This window comes from Semicossyphus pulcher, unplaced genomic scaffold (assembly GCF_022749685.1).
Source record: "Semicossyphus pulcher isolate SPU_LCO1_2020_fin unplaced genomic scaffold, fSemPul1.0.p SCAF_22, whole genome shotgun sequence".
NCBI classification, from domain to species: Eukaryota; Metazoa; Chordata; class Actinopteri; order Labriformes; family Labridae; genus Semicossyphus; species Semicossyphus pulcher.
The window spans coordinates 19,741,721-19,756,242 of record NW_027211696.1 but is presented as its reverse complement, the minus strand read 5'-3'; the positions used below and the strand labels follow the sequence as shown (position 1 = coordinate 19,756,242).

Here is a 14,522-nt window from a genome sequence, read left to right as displayed (position 1 = left end):
GACCTCAGGAAGAAGCTGTGGACTTTAAGTTTAGAAAAAGTGCACAATGCACAAGTCTTTAAGTCACGACGAGTCTCCCCCCCGTATGAGAGTGGGCACTTTATAGATTCACGGGCCTCCCAGAGGATGGAGAATATTCTGCTTATATCCTTTACAGTCATTGTGTCCCTCTCTGAGCGACCTGTAGATGATTTGTTGTTCATCACCAGGTGGCGTAGATAGAACGTGTCCAGGGTCAATATAAAGTGTTACAGAGACGTCTGCACAGAAGCGGAACCATGCAGTCTATAACGATGTGTTCAAAGAATCTAACAAGTGGACTTTGAGTCATCGATCAATGGACAGATCATTTAACTGAAACTATTCTTAGAAACTTTCAGTTATTTTTAACCACACAGTCAAAGGTTGACGGCTCCGAGCTTCTTACATGTGAGGATTTTCTGATTCTACTCAGCTGCTAAAAAACGTCTCGAGACTGGAGGAGCAGAAAACTCTGCAGGTCGTGTCTTTCTGAAAGAGTTTGAAAATATGGCTGCTGCTACCTTCTTATCATTGATTCATCTGTGCTTAATCTTCTTCTGTTGTCTTCAAAGCCATATAACTTTATTTATACATTACACACAGACAGGGTGAGGAAACAGCTGGCAGTTGATTTATGTGTCGACCGTAAAGAAGTTGAATGATTCATATTTTCAGAGATGCCCTGCAAACTGTTAAACCACGTCACATGTGAGCAGGCTGATGACATGTTTCTGTGTTTTAATATTTTGAAGGATTTCATGACAGATTTGTACATTAATATTGTATGTTGGGTTCCTGGCAGCTTCACGTGTCCTTTTCTTTAAGATAATGGTAAATAAAAACTTACAGCTGAGTTTGAGATAGCGTGCAGGAACAGCACTGAAAATAATTGGGAGTTTGATTTACGTAGAAAAGCGTAGGTAACAATGTCCACGCAGAAACTCCTTGTAAACTTAACAGAGGATTTTCTCAGTAAAGTCTACGTATGGAGAAACATTCAGTTTAACCAAAAAATTCTTGTGAAGTTTACGAGCAGATTTTGGTTTCATCAGTAGATTTTACTTGTTCTTTATAAGTACTTTTTACTCAGTCTACCACCGCATACATTTACTCACTAACTGGCAGGACCGAGTTAAAAGTTTGATCAGTACATATAACTCAAAATCTCGGTCCAGCCACCAAAATTAGCTCGTAAACTTCGCTGATGAAACAAGAGTAAAATGAACTCATGAACACAGAATTTTGCGAGAAAACTTTACTGAGAATATCCTCTGTTTATTTTACAAGGCGTTTCTGCTTTTTCTCAGTAAATTGACTCTCAGTTTTTTTCAGAACTCGTTTGGAGGCTGAATTAAACTGAACAGGACTTCAGAGGGAAGCTGAACTTAAAGAGAAACTTTAGATCTGCAACATTAACGAACACTTCTGCAGCAGCCTCGTTTTGTGCGACCAACAGTCCAAAACTGATATCAAAACAGACATGAAATCATCACAGTGTAAGAGCTGGATAATCGATCAAATCATTGCTTTAGCTTCGGTTTAAAGTCCCTCTTTTCATCCGTGGATATTTAGCAGGATTTAACAGAACTTAACTGATATTAATGAAGGAAGAAAAACATGAATTATTGTTCATTTCAGTGATTTAGGATGCAGTACTACACTGTAGTTACACCTAAACTAAAAACAGAGTGCGTTTTAGTTTTAATACTTTTATTTTTGAGTGAATACTGAATACTCAATACTGAAAGGATATTTTTTACAGCCTTGAACTGTTAAGAAATATTTTGGGTCTTTATCACTGAAGACTTCCGCATTTTAAGAGGCACTTTTTTATGTTCTGGCAGCATTACACTCTTTTATAGTACTTTGTTGAGTCTGCAGAAACTGTAAGAACTAAAGTGAAGGGATAAATCACCTCCTCTGCAGCAGCAGCATCCTCCATCCTTGAACACTGATGAGGGGAAACTTTAAACTGGTCTAACTGGGATTCTCACCTGCTGTTTCTCCATCGGCTCCCTGCTGATGGCGGAGACTTTGGGCGCCGGTGCCCGCTCGCACGTGCATCCCTCCAGCAGGTATATCCCGGAGGGCCTCGTGCTCTGGTCGTTCTCGAAGTAGAAGAGCACGTTCTGGTAGAGCGCGAAGTACTTCTCGGTCCAGCGGCTGTTCTCGGTAGTCTTCTTGCTCAGGAAGCCGCGCTTGGTGCCCTCTTTGCGCGCGACCACCGACAGATACAGCGCGTGGCCCTCATTGTACCGCACGCCCTTCTGCATTTTACGTCCACCCGGGTTTTTGTTTTTAATTTGGAGCCAACTTCAAACTCTCACCGGAGGTGGAACATCACATCTCGTGCTTCGCTTTCTGTGGCGGTATTTTTAGCGGAGTGATACCGGAGAGAAAGCGGTTATCAGGGGAAGGTAATCCGGGTTTATCATGGTAGGAAAAGTTGGAGAGTCCGCGGCGCAGAACGCATCACATTGGGCTTTGATGTGGGCGAGCAGCGGCGCAGAAAACACCACTTCACCGCCTTCCCATGCTCCAAACTTTCGCGAGGAGTTACCGGGCGCTCGAGCCGAAAACGGGGGAGCTTATCGTCCCGTCAGCAGCGCAAAAACAAAAATAGATTGAGGGAACAGACGGTGAAAACAGAATCACGACGGAGATCAGCGCTAATCGGCTTTGACACCAACTTAAAGAGACAGGTCGCTGCAGCCCGCCGCGCGCTGCTGTCTGCTGCCCCGCTGCGCCGAGCAGGAGCGCACGAGCCCAGGAACGCCCCCGAGAGCGCAGGTGCGCAGGAGAGCGTGAGGCCTGCATTGGCTGAAAGTTTAACGGTGCAATCACAGCCGGGCGGGAGTGTCAGTCTCATAACCTTCACTTTATTCGACAGATGTAAAGAGCTGTTTTCTTTAACGTCTATCTTAAAGCATCTTTCCTGTTTTATTCAGAGGTTGTTGCTAAATGCACGTGAAGAAGTATTCAAAGTTCTGCTGTGAAAATACTGAACTACCAGTAAATGTCCTGCAGTCAAAAACGTCAGTAAATGTATCCGCGTATCATCAGCAGTGAAGAGGTCATATTGCAGTAGTGTAAATCATAAATTATATTCTCCACTACATTCCACTAAAAGTTCTTATTTTGGTCGCTGACAGGCTCAGAACAATTCTAAGTGCATCACAGACAGAGAGACCATTAGAGTTACATGGGGGATGCGACAGGACCGCCTGTTAGGGGACCACACACCAACTCCTGACACACCTGAGACTGTTGAGCACAAACGCACTCAGATAAATACGCGAGTTATGGCACTACGAGCAGGAAGACAAACTGTCCTGCAACTGACAATAGTTAATAATCTTTATATGAAGCAGTTTAAAACTAAAGATATTTGTTGCTTTTCTTAATAAATGTGATCATTTGTTAAATTATATATTTCTAATACTTCCAGTTAAAGTTCTTATTTTGGTCACTGACAGGTTCAGAACAATTCTATCTGCATCACAGAAAGAGGAACCACTTTGTTACAGAGTAACATTGTTAAACAACAACAGTGTTCGATCGCTCTTTTCAAACCCACCAGACTCCACTGACAAAAACAGTGATTTTACCCTGCAGAAAATTGGAGCTTCTTGTCTGCAGCTGCCTTGATTGGATCTTTCTTTGTGTCGTTATTGTGCGCTACAAAATATTGTTTTGATCTGAACTAACTATTGAAAACACCAAATCCACAAAACAACACAAACAAACCAACCAAACAAGGCAGCAGTAAACCAGCAACTCACGTGTTCTGCAAGTTTAAATTGGTGTTTTTGTCAATGGAGTCTGGTGTCTTTGAAAAGAGCGATATATCCGCTGTTTTGTGGTTAAAAACAATCATCTTCCTCTGTAACAAAAAGGTCTATCTCTGTATGGATCCTTTCTGTAATGTTATCAGACACTTGGAATAATAACCTGAGCCTGTCAGTGGAAGAACAAGAACTTTAATTAGACTAATTTACCTTGAAAGATTTCGTTGATTGAAGACATTACAGCCTGTTTCTTCAGATTTGTGGGCAGAACCTCTTTAATGTCATAATTTTGATTACAATGAAACATCATTAGTGCCAGGCTCAGCTGTGATACACACATATAAATATCTTTTAAACTATGATTTTAGACACACACACACACACACACACACACACACACACACTTGAAGGTGGACAAAAGCAGAAGTTTCTATTTGTGTAACAGCAGTTCTGCTTCAGAGGACGAGTGTTTATTTCAAACTGTCATTCAGCCTGAAAGCACAAACAGATGTTGTGCTGCTTAAGTCGATAGTGTGCGTGTGCACGGAGGCAGATGTTATACGTGTGTGTATATAATTGTGTGTTTTTAGCTAAGCTGACACACAGTTTGCCTTTCACTTCTGCTCACAGACTGGGGGTGAGGTGGGGGCTGATTGAAGGGGAGTCGTGGAGGGGGGAGGATGAGAATTAAAGAGACTCCTGGTGTTCCCCTACAGTGTCAGGGTCAGGTGAAGGTCAGGCTGCGTTCAGGCTCACAGACATGCAACACTTTAGCACGCTGTGGATGCAAAGTAACAGCTAACACATGTATCACACAGAGGAACTCCAGCAGAAGACACAGTGTGACGCAGACGAAGCTGTTTAATCTGTCAGGCAGCTTAAAATGTGTTTACTGTGATGAAGTCTGACGCTGCTCCTCCAAACGGACCTTCACTTACTCAAAGGAAAATGTTACTTCACTACATTTGACACTTTGGTAAGTAACGTTCGGCAAACAGAACATCTGCATTCGATGTCGATTGTTTCTATGACTGACAGAAAACTTACAGGAAACTATTTTGATAACCGTTCAGTCGTTTAACAGATAAAAACCAGATTTTTCTTTTTTCTTTTTAAGAACTTTTACAAACCAAACGGTTGATGTTGGCGGTGCAGGCAGCAGGGAGGAGCTTTTCTTCTTTTACTACAAAGTCCTGAACATACTTGCTTTAATTGAGAGAACATAGGACACAGGACAATGCAGTGACATCTCAAAGACACACATTGCAATATAAAGAGAAAAACACAGTTTCAGTAGAAGCCAGAGAGCATCTCTGACAGCTGAGCAGACTCGCTGCCGCCCACATCAGCCAGGCTGACGGAGGATAATCAAACCCACGCTGCTGCAGATCTGTGCCCACCGGGATGCTACAGGACCGCCTGTTAGGGGACCACACGCCAACTCCTGACACACCTGATCCTGAGACTCTTCAGCACAAGTACGTGCTCAGATGCATGTGCAGGAAACTTACAGCACTATGAAGAGGAGGGTTTGAAGAAGAAATGTGCTGAAACTGACAATTTGATATGAAGAAGATGAAAACTAAAGATATTTGGAATCTTCTTTGATAGTTAACCAAATGTCTTTAATTTAAATAAACTTTAATGTTTGCTGTGTGTAAAGTTTTATGAGTGCAAAGTTTGTTGTGTTTAAAGTTTGCTATGTGTAAAGTTTGTTGTGTGTGTAAAGCTTACTGTGTGTAAAGTTTGTTGTGTGTGTAAAGCTTACTGTGTGTAAAGTTTGTTGTGTGTGTAAAGCTTACTGTGTGTAAAGTCGGCATAGATAGACATTACTACGAAACTTAAAACCTTTGAAAAACTATAAGAGTAAAGTCTGACCTCTGACCTCTACATTGTAGTCACACACTATAAGATTTTGCACAGACTGGGTATCTTGCAATGTTAATATTTATAAGACTGCAAGTAGATTCCTGTTGAGATTTTTTCCCATCATGCTCCTGGTGGAAGTTTATAAGAGGATAAACGAACAAAGGAGCAGAAACAGAAGCAGCTTGAGGCAACATCTCGTGTGTGCAGCATTTTGTGTAAAAACTTTAAGATGAGAAAAAGGCTGAATTAAGTTTTATGACCACCTTGACGATGATGGAATGTGATTCAGGATTTTGCAGGTAAACTGATGAACATAAGGTCTCGATGATCCATCATTAACTCACAAGATGTAGATTGACCTCCTCCTGCGGCCTCCTCTCAGCTTTAGAGAACGCTTCCGACATTCTCATGCTAACAGTGGAAAATGCTGACAAATGAAAAAGTCTCATTGCAGGCTTAATATCATGAGAGGAGCTGCACGGGGAGGAGCGGAGAGAAACAATCCCTGTGAGGTCAAAGGAGAGGGCAAGGACACATTGCATCACAGCACCAGACACACACACACACACACACACACACACACTGCTCAGTTTCTACTGTTTCAGCCGGAGGGGGGAGAGCGGCTCAGCCTGACAATGTGTACACTCACAAAGCAGCACAGCAACTGTCATGAAAACACAGCACACTGTCCAGCTGCTCACTCCCAGAGCTGCAGAGCTGCACGGTTTAAACGAGCGGTACAGAACATTTCGACTCACTGCTACTTTCACGCCACCAAACAGGGGACGAAAAGGGAACTCGGGTCGGGTACAAAGATGCCAAACTCCTCCTAAACATCAGGATGTTTTAACAACATTTATTCTTAGGTATTTCATCTTGAAAATTAAATGGGTCGAGTTTTTAGTGGCTTTAAAGCAGTCACTAGGGGGCAGCAAAAGCAATGCAGACATATGACTATCTTGTACTGTGTTATTCTGGCATGTTCACTGGTTTTTAAGGCAACTGGAGAACCAAGATGTACTCGGTAAGGAGTGAAAAACCGTGGTAGATCTAAAAACACAGGTATCACCTTGGAGTTACGTCGCTAACTACAAATGCTGCTGTGTAGTACCGACCTCAGGTGCTGTACCGGCCTCAGGTGCTGTATATGCAAAGAAGTACAAAAAGCTTACCGGATGTGGAGGCAGGAAGAGACAAAACCAGGAGAGGAGGAGAAAAAATCCAGAGTTATAAAATCCAAACAACAGGTTGTAAAAACACTGAAGGAGTGGACAGACAAACTGGCAAACCGGTGCAAGGACAAACAAGCAGACTATATAGGCCGGGAAGGTGAGGCTAATGAGGTGCAGGTGACACCAATCAGGGACAGGAAGTGAAGCGTCAGGAAAGAGAGGAGAGGTGAGGAACACAAAATAAAACAGGAAGTGAATAAAAAATGAGACAAGGCATAACAATCTTGTGTTATTGGATTAATTGCATATAAAATATACCAATTAATGCAGCTTCAAAGTTAGTAACATTTAAACTTTTATTTTGAAATGTAAAAAGTGTTAGCTTTAGTAGCTTTGTGCAGACGGACAGTTTCCTCGTCTGTGTTTCACAGGATTATCGCTGCGTTTATAACGAGGGAGTGGTGTGTGCTGTCGGGTGGTCCCGGGTGGAGCACAGGGGCTTTAATATCAGCTCACTCAGCTATAGATATAGCGTGCAAAGGATTATGGGGGATTATAGTTACAGTGGGTGCGACTATGACTGATACACATCAATACAACTAGTTCCCTCTGCCGTGGTGCACAACAGATCTTCAGAGACGTTTGTTTCCTGTTACAAACTTTATCTTTGTCTCTTGAACACTTTGTTTCCACAGCTGCTTCTGCATCTGTTACGTATCGTGTGATATTTTTGGAGAGCGTCTGTGTGGAACCAAGCGAACAGCAGAGCAGAGCCTCGACTCCTCCACATAACAAGACCCTTTAGTCTAGTGGTCTGCAGATATAGATGATGTGATTTATCCTTTCCTGTGCTTCACAACAGAGATATGTCTGAGTAACGCTCTCTTTGTCTCCCTGTGTTTTGCTTTAACAGAAATAAACCTCTCGAATGTCTGACAAACACAAACTTTAAAGATGAAGTTGCACCAAAGTCGTTGAGTTGGAGCCCTCAGGTGTCCTTGGCGTGTTGGAGCCCTCAGGTGTCCTTGGCGTGTTGGAGCCCTCAGGTGTCCTTGGCGTGTTGGAGCCCTCAGGTGTCCTTACCGTGTTGGAGCCCTCAGGTGGGCTCAGTCTGCAGCAGAACAGCTTCTTGTGTCGGTCTGAAGCAGATATTCACGCTGATGGAAAGTTCAATGACTGTAGTGTTAGTGTTAGTTACGTCCCCTCTCGCCGTTCCTCCTCTACTCTGCTACTCGGGAACAGAACGCTGCAGGAGCCCCATTTGTCAACAGAGCTGTCAATCATGAGGCCACACCCCCTTTTTACAGCATCAAATAACTAATTAAAAGTAAACTTGTCAGAAAAATGAACACTTGGACATAAATCAGCATGATAAGAACTAACTATAATGACAGAAACCATGTTTGAGAAAAATGTATTTGACGTTTATTTAGATTTTATAGTTTGACTCATGTCCCATCTGTTAACATGGAGGAGGCGGGCTTTATGAGCTATACTGCAGCCAGTCAGCAGGGGGCGATAGAGAGGGTTTGGCTTCACTTTTATGGAGCTGTCATGTCGGCCATCTTTTGCTGGAGAGAGAGAAAAGAGCAAACTGCAGCTCAGCGCTCTGCCTGGTCGCTCTCTATAAAAAATCTCAAATAAAAGCTGAAGAGTTCTTTCTCTAAGAGCGCGATCAAGCAGGTGCCTGGTTAGTCACGACGGCTAAACATACAGGCCCGTGGGCGTCTCTGGATTCCAGCTGAGAGTGCTTGTTCACAGCGGTGACTTCCAGCAGAACAGAGAGACAGACAGGAATAAAGGCTTGTTTGGATTCACATCCAGGACTGTGTAAAGAGGCAGCACAGAGGATCCTCTCCTGAAATGAAGGCCTGTATTATCACCTGCACCTGTTTCTTTTTGGACAATGTTGCAAAGAGAATCTCGTCCAAGAAGCCTTGAAACGGACACAAAGTGGAAACAGAAACGTGAGACAGAAACCAGCCTCCCCTGACTCCACGTCACCCTCAGACCGTGAGACTCAGAATCAACCCCTCCACACCTGGACTATCAGACAGTGATAGAAGGGGTTCCCAAACAAGGGGTCAGGGCCCCTCCGAAGGGTCAGAAGTTCTGTTACACAAATTAGTTTTTAATTGTCTCTGATCTTCTATTTTTATTTAAACATTTGTTCATTTTAACTGAATTTAAATACATTTAATTCACTTTTAAATAACTTTAATTTAAATAAAACATGATTACAACTTAACGATGGGGACACATCTCTGTGGTCGAACACATAAAACACTCATTAACATCTGAAACATGAAAACTAACTTTAGGTTTTACTCTTATCAACATACACAGAGTGCTTGTTCAGACTTGTTTCTTCAATTGTTGTGATTGTTTTGCCTTTAAGATATTTGATATGTTTATTTATTTGCACACACATGAAGAGGCACAAAATCCAGACACAAAACTGAGAGGAAAAAATTACAAGATGCACAAACAACATGCGGGAAAGAAATAACTAATGAGCAAACAAAAGTGCATAAAAACGGCAGGAGAAACCTGTTCGTTGGAAGAATCCTGTCAGCTGCTGCCATCTAGTGGCGGCTTCATGAACTGCACCCTGTGCTCTCAGTGTTTCTATGGCTACAGAAGAGCGATGCACACTGTGAACCTCCATCTGAACAATTAACAGCTGGCTCAGTGACAGTCTGTGCGGAGGTACAGAGAACAATGATGTTCTTATAACTCCTGCTGCACAGGACTCCGCTTTTACACCACCAGCAGCTTCATACTGAATGTTTAAAAGTCACATTTATACAGAGCAGGCGGACAGGAGGGGCAGGTGTGTGTTAGAATGAGGTAAAGGATCAATAAGACTGTAATCAATACCTCTGTTACCTGTCTATAGATGTTATTGTTTTAGTCGTATGTCCCTGTTATTCCTTTATAATTATTTTTAAAGTTTCTAATGTTAAAAATACATTTTTCATTTTCAGCACATTCACAGGACTTCGTTTCCTTCCGGTCTTTAAAAGACGTCAGATAAAAAGCCTGTTGTAACGTTGTGTTCTGTTTTCTGTTGCAGTAATTAAAGTACACACACAGGATCTTATCCACACAAAAGCTGCACGCGCACTCCCCCACACGCACAAAGAACAGTTCCACGCGCACAATTACAACATGTTCCGTCATCCGGCCTCTTTGACGGTTGTCTTGGAGATGTCATTCACACGGTGGCTGAAATAATGTTGGTGGTGCTGCACGTGACTGAAGAAAAGTCCTGCGAGGCGGAGTGATAATTAAAAGGCTGTTTGCTGAATCAGGCACGCGTGCGCGTTTCCGGGTTTCTATAGAGTCACCTTTACGTGTTTTAACTCTCCAGAGCTCTGAGGACGGATAAACCGTGAGTTAGAGCTGCCTGACGACAAGCACACAATCACACAATCACACACACACACACACACACTCTCTCCCTCTCTCCATCACACACTCACACTCTCTCTCTCTCTCTCTCCATCACTCTCTCTCTCTCTCTCTCTCTCTCTCTCTCTCTCCATCACTCACACTCTCTCTCTCTCTCTCCATCACACACTTTGTCTGAGCAGGAAACAACCTGAGGAACCTTGACTACAGCTGCAGCTCTGTGTTACTCTGCAGGCTCTCAGTCAGTCACAGCTCTGCAGGAACAGGAGGGAGTGAACGTCTGCAGGAGAGGATTCATCCTGACTGCAGGTAAGAAGTGTCGATAGACAGCAGGACATTTATTATTCAACTTCAGTTTGTCTTTTCCGGTCATTTTTGTTTTTTAAATCAGCAGGAACGTGATTCTATCAACGCTCATGTTTGTGGTGGTTTAAGACATAATTAATCTAATTATCTAACTCTCTAATTTTGTCTTTTTGGGACCTTTTTGTCTGAACTTGGAGGTTAAATCAGAAGGAACATGATCATATTGATGGTTTTAAGCTGCTGTGGTGGCGTAATACATCGTTTTTAACCCTTTTTATTTGTTTCAAATCATCTCATTTTGTCTCTTTGTGACCGTTTGATCTGTACCTGGTCTTTAAATCATAAAGCAAATGATTGTACCCATGGTGTTCAGCTTTTAAGGACATTTTAACCCTTTTTTTCTCTTTCTAATCATTTTAAATGATTATATTTTGTGTGTTTGTGTTTTTTGACTGACTTTGTTTTTTGTATCAGAATTATAGAAATGATTTTGAGCTTGTTCAGGACCTAAGGCTAAATATTTAACAATTTCTTTCTGCATTTTATTATTTAAAATTATTACATTTTGTCTGTTTGTGACCTTTTTAGTCTAATTCTGGTTGTGAAATCAGAAGTGATTGATTGTATTGATGATTTGGAGCTTTTTCGTAGCATGTCACATCGAACTCTTTTTTCTGTATTTAATCGTCTCCAACTATTTATTTTTGTGTTTTTATGACTTTCTCTCTGAATTTTGTCTTTAAATCAGAAGGAAATTGATTTTTTTACAGGTTAAGTTTGTTAAATCAGAATTGTATTGATGATTTTAAGCTTTGTGGAGGCTTAATGCATCATTTTTAACCATCTTTTTTTATGTAATCATTTCAAACTATTTCATTTTTAGTGTTTGTGTAATGTTTTGGACAGAATCGGACTGTTCGGTTAGACATGAATCTGTTGTTTTAGTGATGTGGCTTATGACATAAAATTCAACCCTTTTTTCTGCATCTCATTTTGCCTTTTCCAGAGTGTTACACAGCTCTTACACACACACACACGCACACACACACACACACACACACACACACAGGGAGGTTAGTGGGCCCTTATAGAGGATGAGTGTTGAGCTCAGCCTCTTCAGGTGAAGTGGAGTTTTCTGTCCTCAAACTGCAGAACTGTTTTCAAAACGCTGCAACATACAGTCACAATGAGGACGTACATGCGACGTGCACTGCAGTGTGCAAGCATTCATGAGAAGGCAAAGGACTGACGACATGATGAGGATACAGTGCAGACTTCAGCTAGTAAATGTTGAGCTATTTCACTGCTGGAACACTTTGACCATGAAGACGAGAACGCACTCACGTAACACAAGAGTTTCATAACACCAAGCGCTCTCATAACAATCAGAAACCTGCGAGTTCTGGAACAAAAGCTTTTAATGAGTCAAAGACTGACCTGAGAGGGAACAGCGCAGCATGACTGAAAGCACACCACCTCCACCTCGTCTGTCACACACGGTGCAGGTGGTGTTTTTATCCTCGACATGTGAGGCTGCCGGCGGAGAGAGCTCAGGTTGTTCTCGCTGATGATGTCATCGCTTACGTTAGCAGCAGGATGAAGCAGAACAACACAGGGAACATGTTTCCCATCAGCTTATTAAGAAGTCAGGGAATCAAAAGTGGACACGATCGAGCAGTTAACATTTGTACCCAACGTAAACCAATCAGGGGGCGTCGGTTTCGCTCAGAGGATAAATTGGCGGCCCATTTACAGAGGCCACAGTCCTCGACGCTGAGACTACAGGTTCCACTCCCACCTCGACCCTTTGCTGCATATCATCCCCCATTCTCTCACCTGTTTCCAACACTATCCGCTGTCCTCCTTCGCCAAATAAAGGCCCCAAAAAAGACAAACTAGCATCCAGTTTGTAGAAGATTCAACATGTTCCACATCTGCGGCAGCCATCTTTGTTGTTTACAAAAATGCCCCCACTGCAAATCATCGTATCACACCTTCCTCATGTCAAATACACAGCTGGGATTGGCCCGACCGAAATCAGGTCAGGTGGAAATCTGTCTGTACAGCCGGGGGACCATGAGCTTGACTCAGTCCGTCCAGGCAGGTCATGTTTACCTTTATTCATATGGTCATTTCCTGTTTTATTTTGAAACTCAGCCTTGTCAAAGATCCCGTCAACCCCGCCCTAATGAGACTCACCTGTGTCTTGTGTCCCTTGATTGTCTGTGTGTATATACCTGTGTACTGTGTGTGGTACAGAGCTGTTCAAATTTATTCTGCAGTCTGCAACGCTGCTTCTTTAGCTACAGCGCCCCCTTCTGCTCTTCTGCTGCCGTCTGCCATTTCAACTGCCGCTGTGTGACGTTCCGGCGCTTTGCATTGTGGGATACAGTCGTCGAGGTAGACTGGTCCGATGCATACTGGAGATTTTTTTCGAATCAGAACGACAGCTGGGTATTTTTGGCGTACTGCACATTTTGCTGCATGCTTCATTTTGGCCAAATCAATACGTACAGCTAGTATCGTTCTGCATTTTGAACACTGCAGTCGTGTCCTCCCTCTTGTTGCCTGTTATGTTTCGTTATGTTTTGACCTTAGCCTGATTTTTGACCTTGCCTTCTTGCCTGCCCCTTTTGGATTATTGCTCGTGATTACCCGTGCAGGGTTGTGTCAGATTTGTCAGGTTTCCAGCCTTACTTTTAACAAGAAAGAGCGGCGCATTTAACTTTGTGCCAAATTCCAACACAGCTCACCTGATGTGGACGTACACATCATCAAATTACAGCTGAACGTCTGCAGTTTAAAGGAAAAGACTAACATTATCTAATATCTTTCTTCCTGTCAACACATAATGGAAAGACCAACAACATGTCTCTAAATACTCTCTGACACAACTGTGCAGTTTGCGTGACTCAGCTCAAAGCCCACTGATTCCTAATTAGAGAAAGAGGGCTTTTGTTAGGGACTATTTTCAGCAGCGGATTAATCTTTATTTGTTGCTCTAGTGAGTGTATTTGAGCAGCAGGGTGGTGTGTGTGTGATCAAGTCTAAATAATCGACAGTGTGTGTGTTCATGGTGAAGAAACGTGTCACCGAGTGCAACAGTGTGGCGCTGTGATGTGGTTTGTGTGTTTCAGGGACAACAACGGAGCTCGATGGCACAAGAGAAGAATACAAACACAGTTGTAGTTAGTGGAATAAATTCAGGGTTTGTTTTTGTCTTTTGACGCCGTTTAAAGAAACCATCAGACTCTTTAATCATTGTTGTGTTATGTGTCTGTGAATACTGGTGGCTGGTTAGCATCATAAAGCGGTGCAGTGATTTATAACGATATGGAAACTGGAGCATTGCCAGTAGCAACACATGTTATAAATACATACTGAATAATGTAGGGCACTGATCTTTGTATGATTTCAGTCATGCAGTGCAGAAATAACCAAATGTCTGATGCAGTTAAACCACATTGTTGTACAGCACACCTGGTCTGTTTGTGCAGCGCATCAATTCAAAACTTGTTATTATTTTTGTTGTTGTGTCTTCTCCTCGTTGCAACATGTATGAAACACTGTCTTTCTTCATACATGTAAATCCCTGCTGTTTTTCACTCGCACGGTCTGTGACTCATGCAGGAAAATGTTCTGTTGCTGTCTGAGACACTGGTAACTGCCACCTTATTTTGTCTAATAGAGAGAGCAAGGACAAACAGTACAAAGGCTGATAGAGAGTGGCTGCCTGTGCTGGTGCTGCGGAGGACGAGTGCATGAAAAGGAACGGCTGAACAGATATGCATGCAGAGAAAGACTTCATATGTTTCTGCTTTTACTAACATGACAAGTGTTGTTTGATATATTAGTAGATTCACTGGTAAAGATCATACAGACATAAGTCCAAAAAACCCCCCAAAATGACAAACAAACAAACAGAAGAGGTGCAGGAGCTACGCCCTTACAG

General features: G+C 42.6%; 1 protein-coding gene across 1 annotated transcript in view; it reads right to left on the bottom strand.

Moving 5' to 3' along the window:
* The window catches only part of rasgrf2a (Ras protein-specific guanine nucleotide-releasing factor 2a), a 37,225-nt gene extending 34,931 nt beyond the window's left edge, over positions 1 to 2,294 (bottom strand). Inside the window, exon 1 of the mRNA XM_069673181.1 lies at positions 2,016 to 2,294. Within this exon, the coding sequence (XP_069529282.1) occupies positions 2,016 to 2,294 (279 nt within the window). The remainder of the gene's footprint in view (positions 1 to 2,015) is intronic.
* Between the last annotated feature and the right edge of the window lie 12,228 nt (positions 2,295 to 14,522).